A 23,956-nucleotide genomic window follows, 5' to 3' on the forward strand; every position below is an offset into this window, starting at 1 on the left:
GTATATGTATATATATATGTATATATATATGTATATGTATATGTATATGTATATATATATGTATATGTATATATATATATGTATATGTATATATATATGTATATGTATATATATATATGTATATGTATATATATATATGTATATGTATATATATATATACATATGTATGTGTATATATGTATATGTGTATATGTGTAAAAAGCACCACTGATGCTATATTTCTGGTAAGACACCTAGCCAAAGATAAACCTCTGAACCTGGCTTTTGTTGACATGGAAAAAGCCTTTGACAGCGCCCCCCCCCCCAATGCCTTATCTGGAGGTCAAAAAAAAAGGAAAGAAAAACCATTTAGGTAGATTGAAAATAAAATAATGCTAGAACATAAACAATAATGGCAGTGTGGTAAGAAGTTTGTTTCCCAACCACCTGGTTCATGGTTCAGTTCCACTGCGTGGCTCCTTGGGCAAGTGTCTTCTACAATAGCTTTTGGTTGACCAAAGCTTTGCGAGTGGATTTGGTAGACAGAAACAAAAAGAAGTTCATCAAATACATCATCATCATCATCATCATTATTGTTTAATGTCCACTTTCTGTGCTGGCGTGGGTTGGATGGTTTGACTTAGTCTGGTAAACCAGGAGGCTGCACCAGGCTCCAGTCTGATGTGGCAAGGTTTCTACAGCTGGATGCCCTTCCTAACACCAACCACTCTGAGAGTGTAGTGGGTACTTTTCACATGCCACCGGCATGGGGACTAATCAGGCGGCACTGGTATCGGCCATACTTGAACAGTGCTTTTTATGTGCCACCAGCACAGGAGCCAGTCAAGCAGCACTGGCATCAGCCACACACGAATGGTGCTTTTTATGTCACTGGCACCCGTGCCAGTGAAGTAGCACTGGCATTGGCCACGACTACGATTTCACTTGCTTCAACAGGTTTCCTCAAGCACAGCATATTGCCTGATGATTGATGGGTCCTTTAACTTTTTCAAGCTGGGTGGTACAAATAAAGAGTGCTACTTATTTGTATCAGTTTAATGAGCGGTGGTACATAATTTATACTGAAACTTAAAATTCTTTTCATGGCATGGTTGGTAGCTCAGAAAACATACCACTACATCTATCAGCCAAGCAGAAGCTACTCTTACATCTGGCAACAATTTCTGTGACACAAATGGAATATTTTTTCAGTTCGATCCATTTTGTGCCAAAGGTCAGTCAATGAAAAAACAAGAGTACAATTTTTGTTATAAATTGTTGCCCTTCTAGAGTTTTTTTGGGCCTATCTATCTCACTCCTGAAAGACTTAAATGGGTCCACAGTTACCATCTCACTTGACTTGCCGGGTCTTCTCAAGCACAACATATCTCCAAAGGTCTCGGTTGCTTGTCATTGCCTCTGTGAGGCCTAACGTTTGAAGGTTGTGCTTCACTATGTCTTCATCCCATGTCTTCCTGGGTCTACCCCTTCCACAGGTTCCCTCCACTGTTAGAGTGTGACACTTCTTCACACAGCTGTCTTCATTCATACATAACACATAACTATACCAGCGCAGTTGTCTCTGTTGCACACCACATCTGATGCTTCTTATGTCTCTGGGTGCCTACACTCTGTCGTGTATTTACATTACATATCCAGCAGAGCCTACCAGCTTCATTTCTTGCGAGCTTATGCATCGCCTCAGCAGTCACAGCCCATGTTTCACTGCTGTGTAGCAGGGCTGTTCACACACATGCTTCATACAATCTACCTTTCGCTCCGAGCGAGAGGTCCTTTGTTAACAGTAGAGGTAGGAGCTCTCTGAACTTTGCTCAGGCTATTCTTATTCTATATAAATGTGTGTGTGAGAGATTTGTGTCTGTGTTTGTTACCCACCATCTGAAATATTGAGATAACAACAAAGTTATCTACTTCATGGTTAGATAAAATCACAGCTTATACTAACTGCTGTCCACTTCTTTTCCTGTGTTTGTTCAGTCAACACACCACTCCTCAGCTTTACCCCTCCCCCTCCCACAGTACCTGTTTCTACTGTTGCTTCCTGCACCTAAGTTAAAATTATTACATGTTTGCAGAAGATCCGTTTAACAGTGAGACTTCAAAGTAAACAGTTACTATTAATACCAAATTAAGTTTCAACTCTAGGAATAGAGTTTAAATCCTCTCGTTTCGTGCATGTCTAGTATATCAGCTACACACACACACACACACACCTACTCATGTAGTGAGAAGATATACTTGAGTGTGAATGTAAAGATAAAAGGATAAACTATTTCTCTGATTTGTTAATTCTCTAAATGAGGTATTAACAGTAACTGCACGATAAAGTGAAGTATATTGCCACTTAAATGTGGCTGACCAATAGGGGTGGATGTTACTGTTGCTTTTAGCCCCAGGAGGACATCTCCTCCAGCTGGCTTATCGACACACTTCTGTGTCCTGTTTGTTTTGCCATTGCTTTGTACAAAAGGCAGTCGTCATATGATATTCAATGCCACAGTGTACTTGAGTAAATACTATATACATATATTTACAGTCACACACACATCTTTCTGTCAGTCTGTGGAGTTAATAGAGGGATACCTCCAGCTAGATTGACATGTACCCTGGTGAATAATTGATTGAATGTAATTTCATACATCATCATCATCATCATCATCATTATTTAGCATCATCATTATTTAGCATCTGTTGTCCATGCTAATATAGTCTAATTATTGAAGCATGTCCCTTAATTGTAGATGTTTGCTGGAGTTATTCAAGCAAGTGGAACTGCCAGACACCAGAGTTTTGTGGAAAAATGTAAAAAATTTGAAGTAAGTGTATATGTCACTTTTATATCAGTGCCGTCATCATCATCATCATCATCATCATCATCAATTAACGTGCGTTGTCCATGCTGGAAGGCTGCACCAGACTCCAGTCCAATTTGGCATAGTTTATACAACTGGATGCCCTTCCTAATGCCAACCACTCTGAGAGTGTAATGGGTGCTTTTACGTGCCACTGGCATGAGTGCCATTTGTGTGACGCCAGTATCTGCCATGACTGTGGTTTTACTTAGCTTGATGGGTCTTCTTCTCAAGCACAACATAATGTCAAAGGTGTCGGTCATTGCTCTGTGAGGACCAATGCCTGAAAGGAGCTGAATCACTTTTACCTCCATGAGGCTCAACACTTGAAGGGTACTTTTTACGTGCCACCTGCATAGCAGCCGGTTATGTAACACCAGCATCAGTCACGACTGCAATTTCACTTGGCTTGATGGGTCTTCTCAAGCACAGCATATCACCAAAGGTCTTGGTCACTAGTCATTGCCTCTGTGAGGCCCAAAGTCCAGAGATCATGCTTCACCACCTCATCCCATGTCTTCCTGGTCTAACTCTGCCACAGGTTCCCTCCATAGTTAGGGATTGACACTTCTTTGCACAGCTTTCACAGTGTATATGAAAAATATAAAATCCTCACCACCACCATCTTTGTCATCATCATCATTACCATCACCACCACCCAGCTCCAACCCCACCACACTCCCATCACCATCATTATTATCTTCCTCCTCATCATCATTGCTACCACCACCATCATCAAATTTGCTTGGCCCAGGAGAAACTTTTTAAATTCTGAAAGTGGGGTGTTTAGTTGGTGCCCTCACGAGAGAAAATTTATGTTGGAGACATGGAACTCCCCACTTGCTGACTAGTGAACAGAAGCCATACATAAGTTGGCCCTTTTCAGATACAACTGGAACTTGTCAAAAGAAGATAACACCATCTTGCGCAGAAGAGGTTTTTGTTTTCAAGAATTTCATTTCGGGGTTTTATTTCACAACCTTGCTGATGAAGACTGTATTCTTACCTCTGTTAATAAAAGAGGTTATGTGCCTCCAGTCAGCAGGTCTGATGACTTGCCTATATTGCTAAGAGCATAAGAGATGTGAAACCAATGGTAATTTTCTAACCAGCCATAGCCAACAACTACATTAATAACATACATACATCATACATGTGATTAGCAGCTGTCCTAAAATGTTGTCATGGTACTACCTCCCTATGCGGCATGGTGTTGTTGCTAAAACATTTTACAATGCCATCCGCAAAAAAAAAACTGTCCTGAAATAAACTTAGAAAATCCTTCTGTTATGGAATACATTTATAAACACCAACTCAAGGAATACTGGTGGAATATTCCCATCAAAACTTCTGTCGAATGTAAACATAACAGGCTGAATATTGTTGTTTGGGACATTGGGGCAAAGGTATGTATTGTCAAAGAGGTCAGCTGCCCTTCAGATATAAATATCTCTTTGAAAATCAAGGAAAAAGAGGATATCTATGGACAACTGATTCAAAACCTCCAGCTTTTATATCCAGACTATGAATTCATATTCATATCGATAATAATTGGAGCACTAGGTTTTGTTAGTAAATGCTTAAAGGAGAATCTTGATAAACTGGGATTTTCAGAAAGAGAAGTCGACCGGCTAATTCGTACATTACAAGTCCAATCTGTGAGTGGAACAGTAAAAATATGCAAGACTTTTCCTAAGTTTCAAATGCAAATTTGTCTCTGTTAACTACATCCCGAAGATGGCACCTTTTACTTTGTTGGAAACTAGCTCCATCCTTAGTGGAAGATTTATAATAATTAAAAAAATAGAAGAAATAACACACATACCCTGAAATCAGAAATTAGCTGTCCAGCAGATATTAACATACATACTGAAGGTCAGTGAAAAAGAGAATACCTACGCTAAACTATTGAGAAATCTGCATTTACTTTATCCAGATTACAAGTTCAGGCTTATACCTGTAATTGTTGGGGCACTGGGATATGTAACACACTACCTAAATACCAATCTTGAGAAAGCTAATTCGAAGACTACAGATCCAATCCATCACTGGAACTGTAAAAATCTGTAAAACTTTCCAGAAGTTTATCATTTAAATATGTATGAGCATGTCTAGATATGCAACTATATGAGAATACATACATAAAGCAAAACATACAAATCTTCACACATACATACATGGGTGACTCCCTTCGGTCATGAATGTCCATGGGATTGCACCTAGAAAGTTACTCTCCGAGGTACAAGTCCGGGCAAGGTTGTTTATGGAAGACCAGCAGTCACCCATGCATACCAGCCTCCCCTCTCCACACCACTGATGTTATCCAAGGGAAAGGCAAAGAGACTGATGCAGCTTGGCACCAGTGACGTCACAACTCATTTCTACAGCTGAGTGAACTGGAGCAACGTGAAATAAAGTGTCTTGCTCAAGAATACAACATGCAGCCCGGTCTGCGAACTCACAACCTCACGATTGTAAGCTTGACGCTCTAACCACTGAGCCATGCGCCTTCACATACATACATACATACAAACCAACCGACCAACCAACCCTATTGTTGCTGTTGAAATTCAAATGATGGAGCCTTGGATCTAGGAAACTGGCTGTTTCTCTACTAGCAAGAAATCTTGAAATAAAACTGAACAATGACATACAAACATACATATATGGGTATCAAGACTATAGAAACTTTAAAATACAAACAACAGAGTGGTAGAAAAAAAAATAAAGTTATAGGACAATGTAATCAAATTGGTTTTTATTCAGAAAACTTCCCTTCACTTCTTTCCTCATCAGAAACTTCTGTAAAAGTCTGCTCAAGAGTTCAGCATCTTTAATACAGAAAAATCTCCATCTCTCATGATCAGTCATGACTGAATTTGTGAAAGGAATCACAGTTTTGTTTTCACATGATGCTGTACTATTGTCATAATTCTTTACTCATATTCATCACAACATTATCATCATCACACTGTATAGTCAAGCACTTATTCATATAACCTTCATATTGCTGTACGATTGTCACCACTGTACTGATACTGTTAATCGTTGTTGTTGTATTTCTGCAGATATTTGGTTGTTTTGCCCTCACTGAGATGGGTCATGGCAGTAACACAAGAGCCATGCAGACTGTGGCCACCTATCAACCCTCAACGCAGGTTGGTTTACAACACTTTCTATTTTATTCAGTTCCTTTTTGGTCGATGATGCTACTGTTGCAGTTGGTGTCTTTTGTTCTGTGTGACTAATCTATCCCCACCATCACCACCACCACCACCACATCATGTCTGTCATGTGACTGAGAGTCTGCTTTGTTCAAATTAATTATGCGTGTGTGTGTGTGTGTGTGTGTGTGTGTGTCTATATCACGTACCGAATTCGATACACATGTGCATATATACACATTCTTACATATAAACATGCCTACATATGTATACCCATACACATGCGCATTCCTCATATTGATAAAGCATGAAAGAAAGATAGAGAGAGAGAATTGATGTTAGAAGTGCAGGATGGAAACTTTCTGAAAAGTACATATTTTTGTAATGAAATTTTGCAGAGATAGATTTTCAATGGGATAGATTGTGATTATGTTGATAGAATTTATTGAAATAATAACATATTTATTGCAAATATACAAAAGAGAAATTTGTGTTCTTTAATTTTATTTTAAGGTAATAAGTATTTTTCTTTATAAAATTAGTATTCATTTCATCATTTTGTCTTAGCACCAAGAAATTTGATAGAAGTTAAATTAAAATTATCGTATGTAATTGGATATTACCCATGGTAGCAAAAGCATACTTTCAAAGTTACCTGTCATATGATGGATAATATTTTAGAATCCATATACCGTAAATCCTTGAGTATAATCCGCATTTTTCCTCCAAAATTTAAAGGTCAAAATCCCTAGTGTGTACTATATACGAGGTCAAAAATGAAAAATATTTTCTAAGTAATGTCCGAGTCTCTATTTGCTGTCCGGCAATGTTTATTCAGACGCATTTTGTGATGTCGGGTGCGAAAATACCTTAAGCTAAGCCTGAAAGCAATGAAGTCATAAAAGAATCATCCATAACTTGCAATAAGCAACATTTATTAAAATAAAAGTATTCAGAATACAGAATAACATGTAACAAAAACAATTTGCAAACATATTTACATTACCATATAACAGTTAAGAACATTACCATTAATGTATAGTGATAAATATGTAAAGGCAACTTAATATTTATTTTTCACTGACGTTAAAGTGCACAAAAAAGCTACACGTTTGCATTATGTTATATATATGTAACGGCAGGGATATGTTAACATTGGAGGGTTACCAGTTTGTAAGAACGACCGTGCGAACCAAAGGAGAAATGGTGACGAATGGAAAACAGGCTCCTTTTTAAACGCGTTGCACGGTCGACACAAAAAATATAATTATAATATGTTATAATACTATAACATAGAGAATTCACATGGAAATGCGAAGGAATGCCAGTAAGATAAAAGATAGGAACGCAACCGATAAAGATGTATAACAGTAAGATTTATTGGAGCATTAAACTGTATGTCTGTGTGTGAGTGAATGCGACATAATAAAACACAATGTAAGACAGGCCGTCATGTAAATAGAAGAGTATGTGTATGTAAGAGTCACAGTGTAGATAAGAGTTAGTAACACGGATAAGGCAATATCAGTTCTGTTGAGGTACACAGTTCGATTGTAGGTCTGTATGTAAGAGGTTAAGGTTAAGTCAGAGCTGTCACTTGTCATGATGTTGAGGCTTCAATGCCCGACCGGATTCTTAATACAGATGGGTTCTCGCAGATGTCGAATTCTGGCTGTTATTTTGTGGTGAGGCAATTCACACAAACAGGGTTGAGAAGAGAAGCTGTGGTTGCTGTTTGGTAGCTTGTGTACGTAGAGTCGTGTTGATGCTGGCGACGGTGCTAGTAGTACGTAGTTGAAGTGGTTGTTGATGTCGTCGCTGGAACTGGCTGGTTGGTTGGTGCTGTGTTACGCGTGTGTGGTCAACGACCAGATCTGTGAGGATCTGAGCCGCGGATAATTTAGGCTATTTATAGGAAAATAGGGGCTCCAGAAAGCATTAGAAAAACACTCTCTCACGTGACCTTATTAGTGGCTACGGTTGGTTGGTTTGCGTCCTGGCGCGAACAGGAGTGGAGACAATTGCCGCTCAAATAATAGTCAGTCAGGTGATGACAGGGAAAGAGTTGTTTTCTGCTACGCTCGCATTTGTTAATATATATATACCGTGAGAGAGGTAGTTTCACTACATATACAATAATAATAAAGGACGTTACCTTATATATATGTTTACAAACCAAGGACGTTATATAGACCTCCTTGACTCAAGTTAGAGAAGGGGTGCATATTATACACAAGGTTTAGGTTTTTCAGAGGTACAGCCCCCTAAAAAACCCCTGCGTATTACACTCAAGGGCAGACTATACTCGAGGATTTACAGTATTTCATATTGCTTAAATGTAAACTCATATATTGAAATATGTTCACACTCTTTATATTATTGAAATTTAAATGTATATCTTTATTCTGTCATGTTATACAATGTTAAAATCTATTCATATATGTCTTTGTACTCATGTATTCCACATTGTTTGAATGTAAATACATCCTTCTGCACACACATTTCACATTTTTTAAATGTAAAACTCTAATAAACACATTTCCCATTGTTTAACCTTCAATTATTCAGATTACTATCAGACGTAATGCTTCTTGATTCACATTGTTTTGAATAAATCATGCATTATCTTGTAGCTTCAAGGTTTTGATGATATGATTATTTTTACAACGACATTCTTGGGTAGGTATGAGAGACCAGATCTGGTTGGTTTGAGCTCAAAGCAAGTAGAATATTTGGTCCTGATGTGACTGGTTCAATTGCTAAAAGGTTGAATATAAAAATGTCTATATTCCTATTGTTGAAATGCCAGTATATATCTTTATCTTTACACATTTCCTATTATTTAAACATTAGCACATATTCTAAGATTAATCCACTGATAATTACTTTAATTCATTTATAAATAATTTGCTTATAGGAATTCATACTACATACACCACATTTGGAAGCTACTAAAATGTGGGTTGGTAACCTTGGTAAACATGCAAGCCATGCTATTGTCTATGCTCAGTTGCACACTCCAGATGGTGTGAACCATGGACTTCATAGTTTTGTTGTTCCGATCAGAGATGTACACACAATGAAAGCATTACCTGGAGTTCTGGTTGGTGACATGGGATATAAAATTTCAATTAATGGCCTTGACAATGGGTGAGATTTTTTTCTCTTTTTCTATCTAAGGGTGGTTGTTGTTGTTGTTAGTTTAAAGCTGGCTGAGGGTACTGTCAGTTTGAGTGAGGAAATGAAGTGCTACAAGTCCTTTATTGAGAAAGAGAAGTGAGGGTTCTGTGTGTTATCCTGTGTTAGTTTGTTTACATCCTCATCACTTGGTGGTTTCGGCAAAGAGACTGATAGAATAAGTTCTGGACTTAAAAAAAAAGAACAAGTACCAAAGTTAATTCATTTGAGTAAATTCTTTAAGGCAGTGCTCCAGCATGGCTGCAGTTGAATGACTGAAACGAGTGAAAGATGATCCATTTGGTCCTCTTCCTTTCATGACTGTTGCCACTGGGGCTGCTGCTGCTGCTGTTGTTGTTGTTGTTGGTGGTGAATGGAAATGTATTTCTGGTTCTGAATGAAGAAGTAACTAACAACACTTGTGAACAATTAACAGAATATTTTATTACTGTACATAGTGTTTTATGTGTTGCTCTTTTACAAATACTAACAGCAATAATTACATTGTGGGAGAGACATACTGCTTGGGATTTACGACAAGCTTACTGATATAGCAATCATCATCATTATCATTGTTGTTTAACGTCCGCTTTTCATGCTGGCATGGGTTGGACGGTTTGACTGAGGACTGGTGAGCCAGAAGGCTGAACCAAGCTCAATCTGATCTGGCTAAGTTTCTACAGCTGGATGCCCTTCCTAACGCCAACCACTTTGAGAGTGTAGTGGGTGCTTTTATGTGCCACCGGCATGAGGGCCAATCAGGCGGTTCTGGCAATGCTCAAATGGTGTTTTTTATGTGCTACAACCACTACGCCATATGGGCATATGACATAGTGGTTAAGAGCGCAGGCCACTAACCCCAAGACTCCGAGTTCAATTCCAGGCAGTGACCTGAATAATAATAATAATAATAATAACAACAACAACATTGAAAAATACCTTAGGAATGAGAACTCAGATTCGAAATTTCCCCAAGATGAGGACAAATATCCATCAAATGTAAATAAAGTAAATAATGTACATAATTCCTCATCTCTTAAATATAGAACTGAAGCTCACTGATATAGCAATCATTTTGGCTGGCCCCATCACAACTGGAAAATAATTGCACTATACCTGTGGCAACAAATATTCCTGTTCTGCTACTTAACTGGCTAGATGTAGAGATGAACATGGAGACACAACATGTGGCTATCTCAACATTCTGCTATTACCACTAATAACCACCTTTATATATAGGGGTCAATGAGAAAGTTCTAGAAAATTGAATCATGTGATGGCTTGATGCTGATTGATCACTTAACAGACCAATCGTATGAAACTACTGTGGTTTGATTGTGATGTCTGCATGATGACCTAATGATTCAGTTTTGAATCAACACTGCACAGTAATTGCTGTTAACGGAGGTGTCTGACCAAGTGCTTAGGGTTGATTAATTCCAGATGTGGCTGTGTGCTTAAGAAGTTTGCTTCCAAAGCACCTGAAACGCTGTTTTTGATGTCTTCACATATCCATTATCTTGTTTGAGGTACAGGGTGTTCTTAGATCTGTCACATTGTTCTGGTAGCCTATTTATTTCATTTTAAAGGGTAGATACAATTAGGGAACATCATATAACAATATCAACAAATAATGCCTCCTGGTCTTTCTCCAAGAACTTGTAATAATAAGAATTGTTTCAGATTTTGGCATGAAACCAACAATTTTAGTGAAGTGGGTTAATTGATTACATTGATCCCCAGCAGTTGACTGTATTTTACTGACCTTGGTTGGATGAAAGCTAAAACTGACTTTGGTGAGATTTGAACTCCCAATGGAAAGAGTGGAAGAAATGCTATGAAGTATTTTGTCCATTGTGCTAACGATTCAGCCAGGTCAAGGCCTTAATCATAATGCTTTCTGATTTTGGCACAAGGCCAGCAATTTTGATGAAAGAGTGTTAATTGATACTATCAACCGCATTATTTGACTGGTGCCTTTTTTTTTTTTTGAGGAATGAAAGGCAAACTTGATCTTGGTGGGATTTGATCTCAGTATCTTAAGAGCTAGAAGAAATGCTGCTAAGCATTTTCGTCTGACACTCCTCTCAGTTTTGGGCAGCAGATAAAATTCTGTGGGAATTGTAGGTCTTGGTTTTTGCATGGATAGCTGCAGGGCAGCTCTTAGTAAAGCACATGGGTATTTTGGGACACATTTTTTGTTGTGTGAAGGATGTGAAAGGACAAATCTATGTAACTATTTCTGATGTGTCAGGAGTGAAGTGTGTGCTGCCAATGATTATGGACTCCCCTGTCATAAGACAACAGATGAGGCTTCTGCAATTTCTTGCCAAACAACCACATAAATAATTTGTTCATAGTGACCAAATGTTTGTGTTACAGATAAGCTCACTCTCTCCATCAAATCAACATTTTCTGTACAAGTGTGTACTACACACCAGACGTTGAAATGATCACAGAGCAACATGAAACGAAGTGTTTTGCTCAAGAACACAACACACTACCCAACCTGGGAATCGAAATCATGATCTTGTGATTGCAAGTGCTACACTCAAGTCACTAGGCCCTGTTCCTTGATGTACTGCTAGGGTTAATGAGTATAAAACTGGTAGAGATTCAACTAGTTGGCTGACATGAATGTGCTGTGAATATGAATGAGCTGTGAACATATGACAAATATTTTGTGTTGTGTCAATGCTTTGAGATGTATCCCATTTTATTGTAATGAGGTAAATATGTTTAATTTATTTTCTAGGTTTGTTTCTTTCAACAATGTGAGAATCCCTCGGGAAAACTTACTCAATAAGAGTGCAGATGTCACTGTTGATGGGCAGTACGTGTCACCATATAAGGTAAAAACAATATCAATTCATACTTTGTTCTAAAAACATTGATTGCTTGGATTAGTGTTGTTCTAACTGTAATTGTTGGAATATTTGATGGAGTAGGATATGGTCTAGTCATCCATATTGTTAATCAGGTTGTACAGGAAAGTATGACACCCTGGTGACTGATGTTGCAGCATCATAATCAGCTGTTACAAGGGTAAAGGAGATGCCTGAGATCAGTGGGTCTTGATCATTTTTCGCTTATGGACTCCTTTGATTCTGGACTCCCATCTTAAAAAATAAATCCTGTTATATTTGTATGATTAAATACTAGGAATTATATAAAAAAAATTGTTGCAATATTTTGTGTACTATTGATATATAACCAATTTATTGCTCATCTCATGAACTTTAGCAAAATCTTCCATGGGTCCCCAATGGTTATATGGACCCTGGTTGGGAACCACTGCCTCAGAAATAATTACAGAGTTCAATGAGACATAACATAATGGTTGTAGTAAAAGTGGCTCAATATCTTTTAATTAATTATTTTAACAATAAAGCTGTGAGTTGGCAGAAATGTCAGCACGCCGGGTTGATCTAATCGACTGGTCCCCTCCCCCAAAATTTCGGGCCTTGTGCCTAGTGTAGAAAAGGATATAAAAGGTGGCGAGCTGGCAGAAACGTTAGCACGCCGGGCAAAATGCTTCGCGGTATTTCGTCTGTCTTTACCTCTTGAGTTCAAATTCTGCCGAGGTTGACTTTGCCTTTCATCCTTTCGGGGTCGATGAATTAAATACCAGTTGTGTACTGGGGTCGATCTAATCGACTGGCCCTCTCTCCCCAAAATTTTGGGCCTTGTGCCAAGAATAGAAAAGAATTATTTTAACAATGTAAACAAAACATCGTCTGATATCATACAACAGCCATAATTATTTCTTTGTAATTTTTTTAATAAGTAGAAAAGCAAACGCTTCAGTATTTCCTTAGCTGTTCTTTCAAATGGTCGAGTTGCAATCACTGGGTTTGGATCAACAATCTTGAAGATGGGCTTGACTATTGCAATACGTTATTCAGCTGCACGACGCCAGTTTGGACCAAAGGAAGATGAAGAAATACCAATTCTAGAATACCCATTACAAGTAAGATTAATTACTTTATTTTTTACCTTTGAAAATCTTCATTTCTATATTTTTTATTTTTATTAGGAAAATGATTAAAAAATGTTTAATTTAAACATTTTAGAATCTTTTATACAACATTTAGGAAATCTCAAATAAGACCTCTCAGCTTCACTTAAGTTACATTTCACTATCAACAGAAATTTCAGTTAATACTTCCCCCATTGTTCCTGGTTGGTAGATCCCCAGTAGACCTCAAACACTATTTATTTCTCTTTTTCCCACTTCAATTGTCTCTCTTTCTTTCTAACTCTCCCATTTTCCTCTCCTTCCTTATCCTACTGTGGTAGCCAAATATCTCTTCTACAGTGAGGCAACTACCTCTATCATATTCTAACCTCTTGCCTGGCTCACCACCACTTCCCTCCACTCCCTTTCTCAGCTTAGAGGTCTTTGCTTTGCAACTTACTCAGTGACCCCATTCGTGCTGGTATCACGTAAAAGAGCTCCTGTGCCAGTGCCACCTTTACAGTACACCCTGTAAAGTGGTTGGGATTAGGAAGGGCATCCAGCCATGGAAACTTTGCCAAAACAGATGACTAGAGTCTGGTGCAGCTCTCTGGCTTGACAGCTCCTGTCAACCATCCAACCCATGCTGTCATGGAAAACTGACATTAAATGACGATAATGTATTTTGATGTCACCTGTGTATTTCAGTTATATACACTCAACCTGTGTATATTTCACTTGTATATATATTTGCTGTTTTGAGAATATGTTCTGACCACCTCATCACCAATATCTTTATTTTCTTTCCAGCTATTCTCACTCACTCTTATATAACATCAAGTAACCATGTATCTCTTCTGTATCAAGACATCTGTGTCTGTCTCTCTTTCATACTTTAGCCTGGGGACCTATGCATGGGTCGTTGCCAGTGCTGCCTGACTGGCTCCCCGTGCTGGAGGCACGTAAAAAGCACCATCCGAACGTGGTCAATCCCAGCACCCTGCTCCCCCCACCCCTGACCCAACTGGCTCCTGTGCCAGTAGCACGTAAGAAGCACCATCCGAACATGGCCGATGCCAGTGCCACCTGACTGGCTCCCATGCCTGTGGCACGTAAAAAGCACCCACTACACTCTCAGAGTGGTTGGCTTTAGGAAGGGCATCCAACTGTAGAAACCTTGCCAGATTAGATTGAAGCTTGGTGTGGCCTCCTGGCTTGCCAGTCCCCAGTCAAACGGTTCAACCCATGCCAGCATGGAAAACAGGTGTTAAACGATGATGATGATGATGAACCCCTTTGATTACTATTTTATTCTGGTGGGTCCTCATAGCCATTTGATGTTTAAAGCCTAGCTTTATAGAAACTTCTTTCCAAATTTCTATTTTGTTTTCCACACATTAACTTGTGTAGGTTGAATTATACAAAATGTTGGAGAAAGAAACCTTGCTGTTTCTTGCAATACATACCTATACATACAATTAAGGCAAAATTTATATCAGGGGCCCTTAAAATATTGTGAATTCCCAATCTATCATTTTGTTGTATAGACCCTTCAAAATCTTATATGAACCTTCAAGGGCAATATGGACCTCAGTTGAGAACCACTGGTTTAGCCTCTCAACTTCTGGCATAGCCACCTTCCCATCAGCTATGACCTCTTCCTCAGTTGAGAGGGGGGTGCTTCTTCTTTTTCTTTGTTTTATGAATCGCTTGGCAATCTTACTAGTACCAGTGTAATGGAGAAGGTACCCTATACAAACTGTAAAGTGGTTAGTGATAGGAAAGGCATCCAGCTGTAGAAAACATGACAAAGCAGACATTGGAGTTTGATGCACTCTCTGGCTCGTTGGGTCCTGTCCAACCCATGCCAGCATGGAACAATGAATATGAAATGATAATGATCACGTGTATTCTGTTGACTGGCATACAGAGGTTCTGGCTATCTTTATAATGACACCATCTGAGCTGATCTATCTTCTCTTCCCTCTACACTGTCATCTCTTCAGCTTTAACCCTTTCGATACCAACCCAGCTGAAACCGCATCTGGCTCTGTAGTACAAATGTCTTGTTTTCATAAGTTTTGAATTAAATCTTCCACCAAACCTTAGTCACAATTTATGTTCCTAACACTAGCTCAATGATAACTAAATAATGTTACCAAATTCTTTGTTATATTTGAAATTAATTGAATGAAACACAGAGCATCTCAAAATAAATATGGTAATGAAAGGTTTAAAGTCTGTCCAAGTTATTTATTTCAACTGATGTTTTCCTTTTGCACCAAACCAAATCATTCATTTTTTTCTCTTTCTGGTTCTATTTCATCTTCAAGGGACATTTCTGACTCCTATTATAACCAAATCAATGAAATGTTCTTATAAATAATATCATATTTATGTCTTCCTCAAAATTTTTGGTTACAGCAATGGCGCTTACTTCCATATTTGGCTGCTACCTATTGTCTGGAACACTTCAGTAAATCTCTTTTTAGTGAACTTGTAAAAGTTCATGTTGGACACATGTTTGGGGACCAAAGTGATTACATGGTAAGCTGACCTTTGTTTTATCTTTTATTTTTCTTTTGTTTCAGTCTTTGGGCTGTGGCCATGCTGGAACACTACCTTCATCAAATCAGCCCCAGTACTTATTTTTTAAGTCTGGTACTTATTCTGTCAGTCTCTTTTGCTGAACCACTAAGTTGCAGGGATGTAAACAAAACAACATGGGTTGTCAAGTAGTGGTGGGGAACAACTGCAATGCACACACACACACACACACACACACACACACATGATGGGGTTCTGCACAGTCTCCATCTATCAAATTCACTCACAAGGCATTGATCAGCCTGTAGTAGAAGACACTTGTCTAAGGTACTTCACAGCGGGACTGAACCTGAAACTCTATGGTTGCAAGGGAGCTTCCTAACCACACAGCTATGCATATTTATTATATTTATTTATATATTTTATGTCACAATTTGTCTGCAGTAATGTCTCCAATGGAACAATCACTTGTTCAGTGTATTTCTGAAGATTAGAGTAACACGGGAGAATCATTAGCTCAATGTAGAACAAATATCTCAAGGGGTTTTATATGGTGAGAATTGTTGTTTATAGGTTTTCTCAATATACATCAGCAAAATGCACAGACACACATCTATAAATATAGGTTGGCCATGTGGTTAAGAAACTTGTTTCCTAGCCTTATAGTTTCTAGTTCAGTTCCACTGCTTAGTACATTGGGCAAGTGTTTTCTATTGTAGCTGTGGGTGTGTGCATTCACATTCTTGTCATGACACTACACGATAGTTGTAAATAAGCATCACTGTCATAAAGGTGGTGTTGTTTGTTTCCAGTCTTCCATGAAAACATGTCCAGCCATGAGGAAATAATATCTTCCTTAGAAACAGGTGAGGAATGGTGACAGGAAGAGTATTACTGATAGTGACTTTTACAAATGCATAGCCTAAGTTTTTAAATACTGGACTTTGTACCATTAATCTTTACATTGTCAAAGCAAAAGATTAAGTTGAATAAAACCCAAATTAAGTCAATCTACTGACACATTCTACATCTACCTGCCAAAAGGTATACACCTAAATACTCACACCTGCTTACAATGTCCTACATACATAAATAAATTCTAAATAATATAACTCCAAATTTAACCAATATAAATTTCTCCATTACAAACAACTCTAAAAGCCTAATTACTACTCCACTCAAACCTGCACTTCCAAGGAAGATTTTCACTCAACAGAGACTATATAAAGCCAAGATTATCTTCAATTCATAGCAGTTCAATGATGGCTTAACTGGCTGAAACTTCGAAGTCCCTGTCAAAAATATTCTTGTTTGAAATGGCATATAAAAAGCACCATTCGAGCATAACCAATACCAGTGATGCCTGACTGGGACCCGTGCCAGTGGCACATAAAAATTACCATTTGAGCATGGTCGATGCCAGTGCCATATGACTGGCTCCTGTGCCGGTGGCATGTAAAAAGCACCCACTACACTCTCGGAGTGGTTGGGGTTAAGAAGGGCATCCAGCTGTAGAAACCTGTCCAGATCAGACTGGAGCCTAGTACAGTCTCCTGTCAAACTGTCCAACCCATGCCAGCATGGAAAGCAGATGTGTTAAGTGACGATGATAATGATGATACATACACACACAATAGGCTTCTGCACAGTTTCTGTTCCTCTGTTTACTGAATTTTATCTAAATCACCGATATAGTATTGCTCAACTCACATCTATAATAAAAGACACTATTCCATGGTGTCCCACTGCAAGTTTGAACCTAGAACCTTATGGGCTCAAAGCAAACTAGACTGCAGAATAGTGTTTTACATCCAAAGGAGTGCAGTGAGAGAAGAGAAGAGATATGCATTTTGTGTATGAGCGACGGTTTAGGAGAGAGTGTTTTGATTAAGTGTACGTGTGTATGTTCTGGGAATTAGAGATGTGTGCATGGTCGATGGGTAGCAGATATGTGTGAGTGAAGTTCATTGGACAGTGTTTATTGTCATGTGCGGATATTCAAGGAGAAGACGGTGTTATTAGAGAAAGGCAACAAAATTATTAATCTTAGTTTGAAGGCCATGTTTAGCTTGAAAATTAGTTGTTGTTCATGGTGAAAATGAGAAATAGGAGGTCCATAGTATAAAATAGCACCACAGATGTGGCCAGGAGACTGGATAAAATAACATGATGCTTTTTCTCTCTTCTGATTGACAGTGGGGATTAATCCGTGAGATACATGCGCTGTCATCTGCTAGTAAACCTCTGGGAAGCTGGTTAGCTCGAGATGGAGTTCAAGAATGCAGAGAAGCTTGTGGTGGAAATGGTTATCTTGCTGGTGAGTGTCTCTATGACATGTTTATTTCATCCACAAACAGTATATTTACATCATCATCATCATCATTATCATCATCATTTGTCATCTGTATTCCATGCTGGCATGGGTTAGATAGTTTGACTGGAATTGGTGAGCCAGAAAGGTGCACCAGTCTGTTTTGGCTTGGTTTCCATGGCTGGATGTCCTTCCTAATGCCAGTCACTCCATAGTGTGTACAGGGTGCTTTTTACATGTCACTGGCATGTGACTCCTAAACCTTTTTTATTTTCTCTCCCTGTTTATTTCTGTGTTCCTTTCTGTCGAAGAGCGTAGGCTCGAAATGTAAAAAACTTTCTCACTTCCCGAGCATTAAACTAATACATCTGTTTGTTATTTACACACCTGTCTTCGTCTTTTGTTTTTTTGTAAATTCTCATCATCATCATCGTTTAACGTCTGCTTTCCATGCTAGCATGGGTTTGACGATTTGACTGAGGACTGGTGAACCAGATGGCTACACCAGGCTCCAATCTGATCTGGCAGAGTGGGTGCTTTTACGTGCCACCGGCACGAAGGCCAGTCAGGCGGTACTGGCAATGGCGCACGTAGGTACTGTAAGTTTAGAGGTAATACTTGATAAGTGTAAGCACCTGTATATGCCGGATAGTGGCAGAGGTGAGAGAATATATCAAACATAAATTGAAAACAGAACACAAAAGATATCGCGGTACACATGTTTCAAGCTTCATAAACAATCTGTTATTATATCACCATAGGTACATTGATATAAAAGATGGTTTAAAGCTCTCTTCAGCTGCCAACAATATATATATATATATATATATACACACACACACACACACATATGGCTTAGTGGTTAGGGTGTTGCACTCATGATTGTAAGATTGTGGTTTTGATTCCCAGACTGGGCATTGCGTTGTGTTCTTGAGCAAAGCACTTTATTTCACATTGCGATCATTTTGTCATCTGACATGTGGCACCCAGTTGCACCTGTAAAGGTAATGTCGATTTGATGGAGGGAGTGAGCTTATGTGTACACAAACATTTGATCCCTATAAACAAATCATTTGTGTGGTTGTTTGGCAAGAAACTGTTGAACCCTCATACGTTGTCTAACGATGGGAGAGTCCATGATGATATAGAATGAGAGAAGAGAGAGAGAGAGAGAAACAGTAAGGTCAATGAAACACATCTGGGCTTAATATACTTAGAAAATAATTACATGAATACAAAATACAGAGTATAGAATAAAGTAAAGAAAAAGAGTAATGTAATAGTCTTATGTTGACAGCCGTTTCGAGTGCACCATGGCTTATGCTGTAACCATGTTCATAGATAATAAAGACCCACGAGGTCGTAGGTGTGTGTAATAATGTAAATTTCAATGGACTTGTTTGGCTAAGTCAGGTCACCCTCATCAGAAGAAGAATGGTAAATGCATGCATCATGACAGTGCTTACAAATATAAAGGGTTATAGAGAATAGAGTGGGATAGTAAGTAAAGTGTTTGAGGGAGGAGAAGGAATGATTAGAGAGGTGGGATGATTAAAGAAGAAATAGGATGAGCAGAGGATAATTAAAGTCTATTGTGCCAACTTTAGACTTGTAGGGTGGTCAGTACAGAAGAGCAGGGAGGAATGTAGTAAACATCAGTTGGTAAATAGCAAATTGTAAGGGAAGACAGGTAAAAGTCCATAAAGGGGGAGTGAAAGAGAATTACAGTACGAGGAGGTTAGTTTATACAGAAAAACAAAATGATAATGAATTTATGTAATGGGAGAAAGATTTTTAGTATTTATGTTGACATGCAAAAATTACATTTGAGAATCAATTGAGTAGAGAGGTCTTCTTGTGGTGTAATACAGTAGGCAATGTGAGGCAGCATAATTGGCAAAAATGCCAATCTGTAGAGTAGGGGTTTCTGCAGATGGTAGAGCTTGGCACAGTCCTCTGACCTACCAGATCCTGTAAAACCAGGTAACTCATCTCAGGTAACTCATTTCAGGTAACTCATCTCAGCATTAAATACAGATGTTAAATGATGATGATGAGCAGGGGAATAGATTGATATTTAGTTTACTGTTGTCTTTTTTCCATTTCAGTGAATCGTTTAGGAGAATTACGAAGCAGTAACGACCCAAACTGTACATACGAAGGAGACAACAACGTCTTATTACGTCAGACAAGTAATTATCTTCTCAGTCTTTTTGACGAGAAACTCAAGAATCCAGGTAAATATTATTCCTGTAATTGAAGAACCTGCTAATTATTATTATTGTAGTAGACATACAAATGTCAAATTTACCAATTTCTCTATGGTATGGCAGCATGCAATGTAACTGCACATTGCTGTATCCACTGTTTGTATGTTTACAAAGCATGTGCTGCCATCTATTGGTGAACAGTTGCCTACAGTATGGTTACATTGAATGTGGATGCAATAAATTGTTTATAACTACTGGTAATAACATAAAGTTATACAGGTAAGTGGAGGAATTAAATCATACATACACACCTGCATGTTTTGTCTGTGTTTGACTATGTACATATAATTGTAGGGTTTCACAGGTTATTGACACCAAACTTAGTCCTTGGGGTTGTAAATTCGTTCGTTCATGCATATAGTTTTTTTTTTTCTGTGAATCATGTGATGTCATGAATATGTGCTATGCACATATATCTGTGTAGTTAAGGAATCGATTATAAGTTCATAGGGGCATATTTTTTTTATGCATAATGTTCATATAACACATAGTGTGCATATAATTGATGTCCATAGAAAATCTTATTCGTATTGGTGGGGTTGCAAAGTAGGTGGGGCGGGGCCATGCTTTTAAATTTTGAAGTATGAATTGTTGCTTGTGCATGCAATGGGAGAAAGTTTCCTCTCTAACATTCAAAGTGTTCACTGTTTATGTTATGATATTTAGTTTTTGGTACACATGAAAATTGTAGATCTCTTTCTTAACATGAAACCATTGTTAGACTTGTTAACTCACAAATAAAGTATATATATTTGTATGTGTATATATATTAGCTTGCTTACCAATCACATGGTTCCAGGTTCAGTCCCACTGCGTGGCACCTTGGGCAAGTGTCTTCTGCTGTGGCCTCAGGCTGACCAAAGCCTTGTTAGTGGATTTGGTAGACGGATACTGAAAGAAGTACGCCGTATATATATGTGTGTGTGTGTGTGTGTGTGTGTGTGTGTGTGTCTGTGTTTGTCCCTTCAACATTGCTTGACAACCGATGTTGGTGTGTTTATGTCCCCGTAACTTAGCGGTTTGGCAAAAGAGACCTATAGGATAAGTACTAGGCTTACAAAGAATGTCCTGGGGTCGATTTGGCCAAATTTGGACATACAACAGTTTAACATAACAGCAACAATATTTATTCTGCATTGTCTCTGTTTGCAGGCTGTATGTTCAGAAGGGCGGTAAATTTGTGTAAGAGCTGAATATAAGGTAGATGTAACTCTTTATTCCAGCTGCAGACAACCTCTTTAGTAGTGGTGGCTACAATGGGATGCACTTGTTCCACACTGTCGGACATAAATAATAACAAATTTAGTTGCTCTTTTTCTCTGTTGCTGATGTGGAGTATGAAGTGTAGTGAAACGATGTGAGAGAGATCCATTTAACCCCTTCCAGCATGTAAAGATATGATGTAAAATGGTGAAGATGATGTTGGAAGTGGTGGTGGTGACAGTGGCATCTGTGGTGGTGGTGGTGGTCGTGTTGGTGGTGTCTATATAGTAGCAAGAATTAACCAATAAACTGAGAAAATATCTTTTGCTATCTATTTTGCTAAAATAGCACAGGTCCCTCTCTTGTTATTGGAAATGCTGTGAACCAGAGATGAGCTTCCTGGGAAACCTGCAATCAATGTCTTCTTCTTCTTCTTCAAAGTCATCATCATTTGATATCCACGTTCTGTGCTGGCATGGGTTGGATGGTTTGACAGGATCTGATGAGTCTGAGGCCAGCATCACACTCTACGTTTACTGTGTACAAGACACACCTTCTGTTGATGCCATGGAGCAACTTTCCTTCCTGTTACATGGGGTTGGTGAGGAGGGTCGGGCATGGCCCAGAGGAGAGAGAGAGTAATGGCTGGCAGTGTATTTGGTAGGGGCATAAAGGTGGTTCAATGCATAGGCCTAGAGAATGATGGGGGTGGTGCAGCAGGAAGACAGGTGGTGGGAAGGTGAGGAGTGAAGGTTGCTATGAAAAATAGAGAGACGGGGTGGAAGGTAGATGGGGTGGTAAGTAGATGGGGTAGAATGTAAGGTGAGGGGCAGCAAATGTTGGCTTGGGCAAGGTGCATCACATTTCAGCCCCTAACCCAGTGATTCTCAACCTTTTTCAGCATCTGGGGCCTGGATCCTAAACATGGATTTTTTTTTAGGGAGCCACTCCCCCCCCCCCCCCAAATAAAACACAAATCAAAGAAACTTTTTTATATTTATAGAGGGAAGACCATCCAGGTGGGGTGGGTACTGGAAGGATGCTTGAGGGCTGCATATGTGTCTGAGAGCCATGGTTATGAATTGCTACTCTAAACCCTACCCTTGTCTCAGAGTACATGTTGCTGAGGTGGTCATGTCTTCTGCAACATCACATACTACCAGTCAGCTTAGTCTTTTGTCACCCCTTTCTTGAGATGTAACATCTTCAGTCTTCAAGTCCTCCATGGTCTCCTCTCCCACTTCTGCAAGTTCCATTAACTCGGCTCATCGCTTCCCTATGCAGCAACCATCCTCTTTACCCATCACATAGGCATCATCAGTGCAGTCTTTTCTGCAGCATACTACATCTGATTCCTTTTAGTTTTTCCTTGACTCATTTGTACTCTGGTGCTCTTGTACCCTAACACTACACATTCATCAGAGCTTGCTTGTCTCAATTCTTTCTAGTCTTTAAGGCCGTGAGCTGGCAGAAACGTTAGCATGCCGGGTGAAATGCCTAGCAGTATTTCGTCTGTCTTTACATTCTAAATTCAAATTCTACTGAGGTCGGCTTTGCCTTTCATTCTTTCAGACTTGATAAATTAAATACCAGTTGCATACTGAGGTCGATCTAATTGACTAGCCCCTCCCCCAAAATTTCGGGCCTTGTGCCTAGAGTAGAAAAGAATTCTTTACAAATCTACATTCAAAGCCTATGTCTCACTACCATGCAGCTTCTAACATAAGCATCAAAAATCTGCCCTTCATGTTGAGGGAGAAGATCTTTGCTATCAGCAGAGTTAATAACTTTTTAAACTTTTCCAGTCTGTTCTTATCCTGACTATTACACATTCTAAATGATCACTTCTGCTGTTAATTTTGTCACCTAGCTAACAAGAGCTATTAACTAGATCTAGTGAGCCTGGCAGTGGAGCGTCTGTTTCTGGTGTGTTCTTAGTGTGTATTACTCATGAGCACCTAACATATACACAGCTTGCTTTCATGTTTAGCATTTCCTTTCTAACTTTTTTCTTATTTCAGCAACAATCATTAGTTCTCCTATAAAGTCTGTTGATTTCATTAATGATTATGAACAAATTCTTCAAACTAAATTTGAAGCTAGAACTGTAGAAGAATGCAAGAATCCTCTGAGTAAGTATAAGAACGATTTTATTAAAATATCTGTAACGGTTAAGATTGATTAGGTACACAATAATATGAAATGTTGGAGTCAGCAGTTGTAACGATAAAAATTTGTTGTTATAGTAGCATGTTGTAAGATGTGAAAGATGAACAATGCATGAAGTTTTAAGGAAATATTTATTTTTACCATTACATTATACAATACCTTACCTCGATGGGGAGGTGATGAAATCATAAAGCATGCGAAGTGAGGATAGATGTAGAGTTTGTGTTTGTGTTCTTGTCATTGTGTAGTAGTTGTTACAGAGAGAAATAGAATGACGTTGTAAGAGAACAGAATTAGAGCTAGTG

The 23,956-nt window shown here is 38.7% G+C and overlaps 1 protein-coding gene across 1 annotated transcript in view; it reads left to right on the plus strand.

The window, feature by feature from the left end:
• LOC106871617 (peroxisomal acyl-coenzyme A oxidase 3) overlaps window positions 1-23,956 on the plus strand; it is a 45,529-nt gene that overhangs the window by 9,498 nt on the left and 12,075 nt on the right. Inside the window, exons 3-11 of the mRNA XM_014918185.2 lie at window positions 2,742-2,816; window positions 5,921-6,010; window positions 8,934-9,166; window positions 11,949-12,045; window positions 12,984-13,163; window positions 15,576-15,698; window positions 17,895-18,015; window positions 20,118-20,246; window positions 23,504-23,614. Coding sequence (XP_014773671.1) covers window positions 2,742-2,816; window positions 5,921-6,010; window positions 8,934-9,166; window positions 11,949-12,045; window positions 12,984-13,163; window positions 15,576-15,698; window positions 17,895-18,015; window positions 20,118-20,246; window positions 23,504-23,614 — 1,159 coding nt within the window. The remainder of the gene's footprint in view (window positions 1-2,741; window positions 2,817-5,920; window positions 6,011-8,933; window positions 9,167-11,948; window positions 12,046-12,983; window positions 13,164-15,575; window positions 15,699-17,894; window positions 18,016-20,117; window positions 20,247-23,503; window positions 23,615-23,956) is intronic.

The sequence above is a fragment of the Octopus bimaculoides genome, chromosome 1 (genome assembly GCF_001194135.2).
Source record: "Octopus bimaculoides isolate UCB-OBI-ISO-001 chromosome 1, ASM119413v2, whole genome shotgun sequence".
In the NCBI taxonomy this organism is placed as follows: Eukaryota; Metazoa; Mollusca; class Cephalopoda; order Octopoda; family Octopodidae; genus Octopus; species Octopus bimaculoides.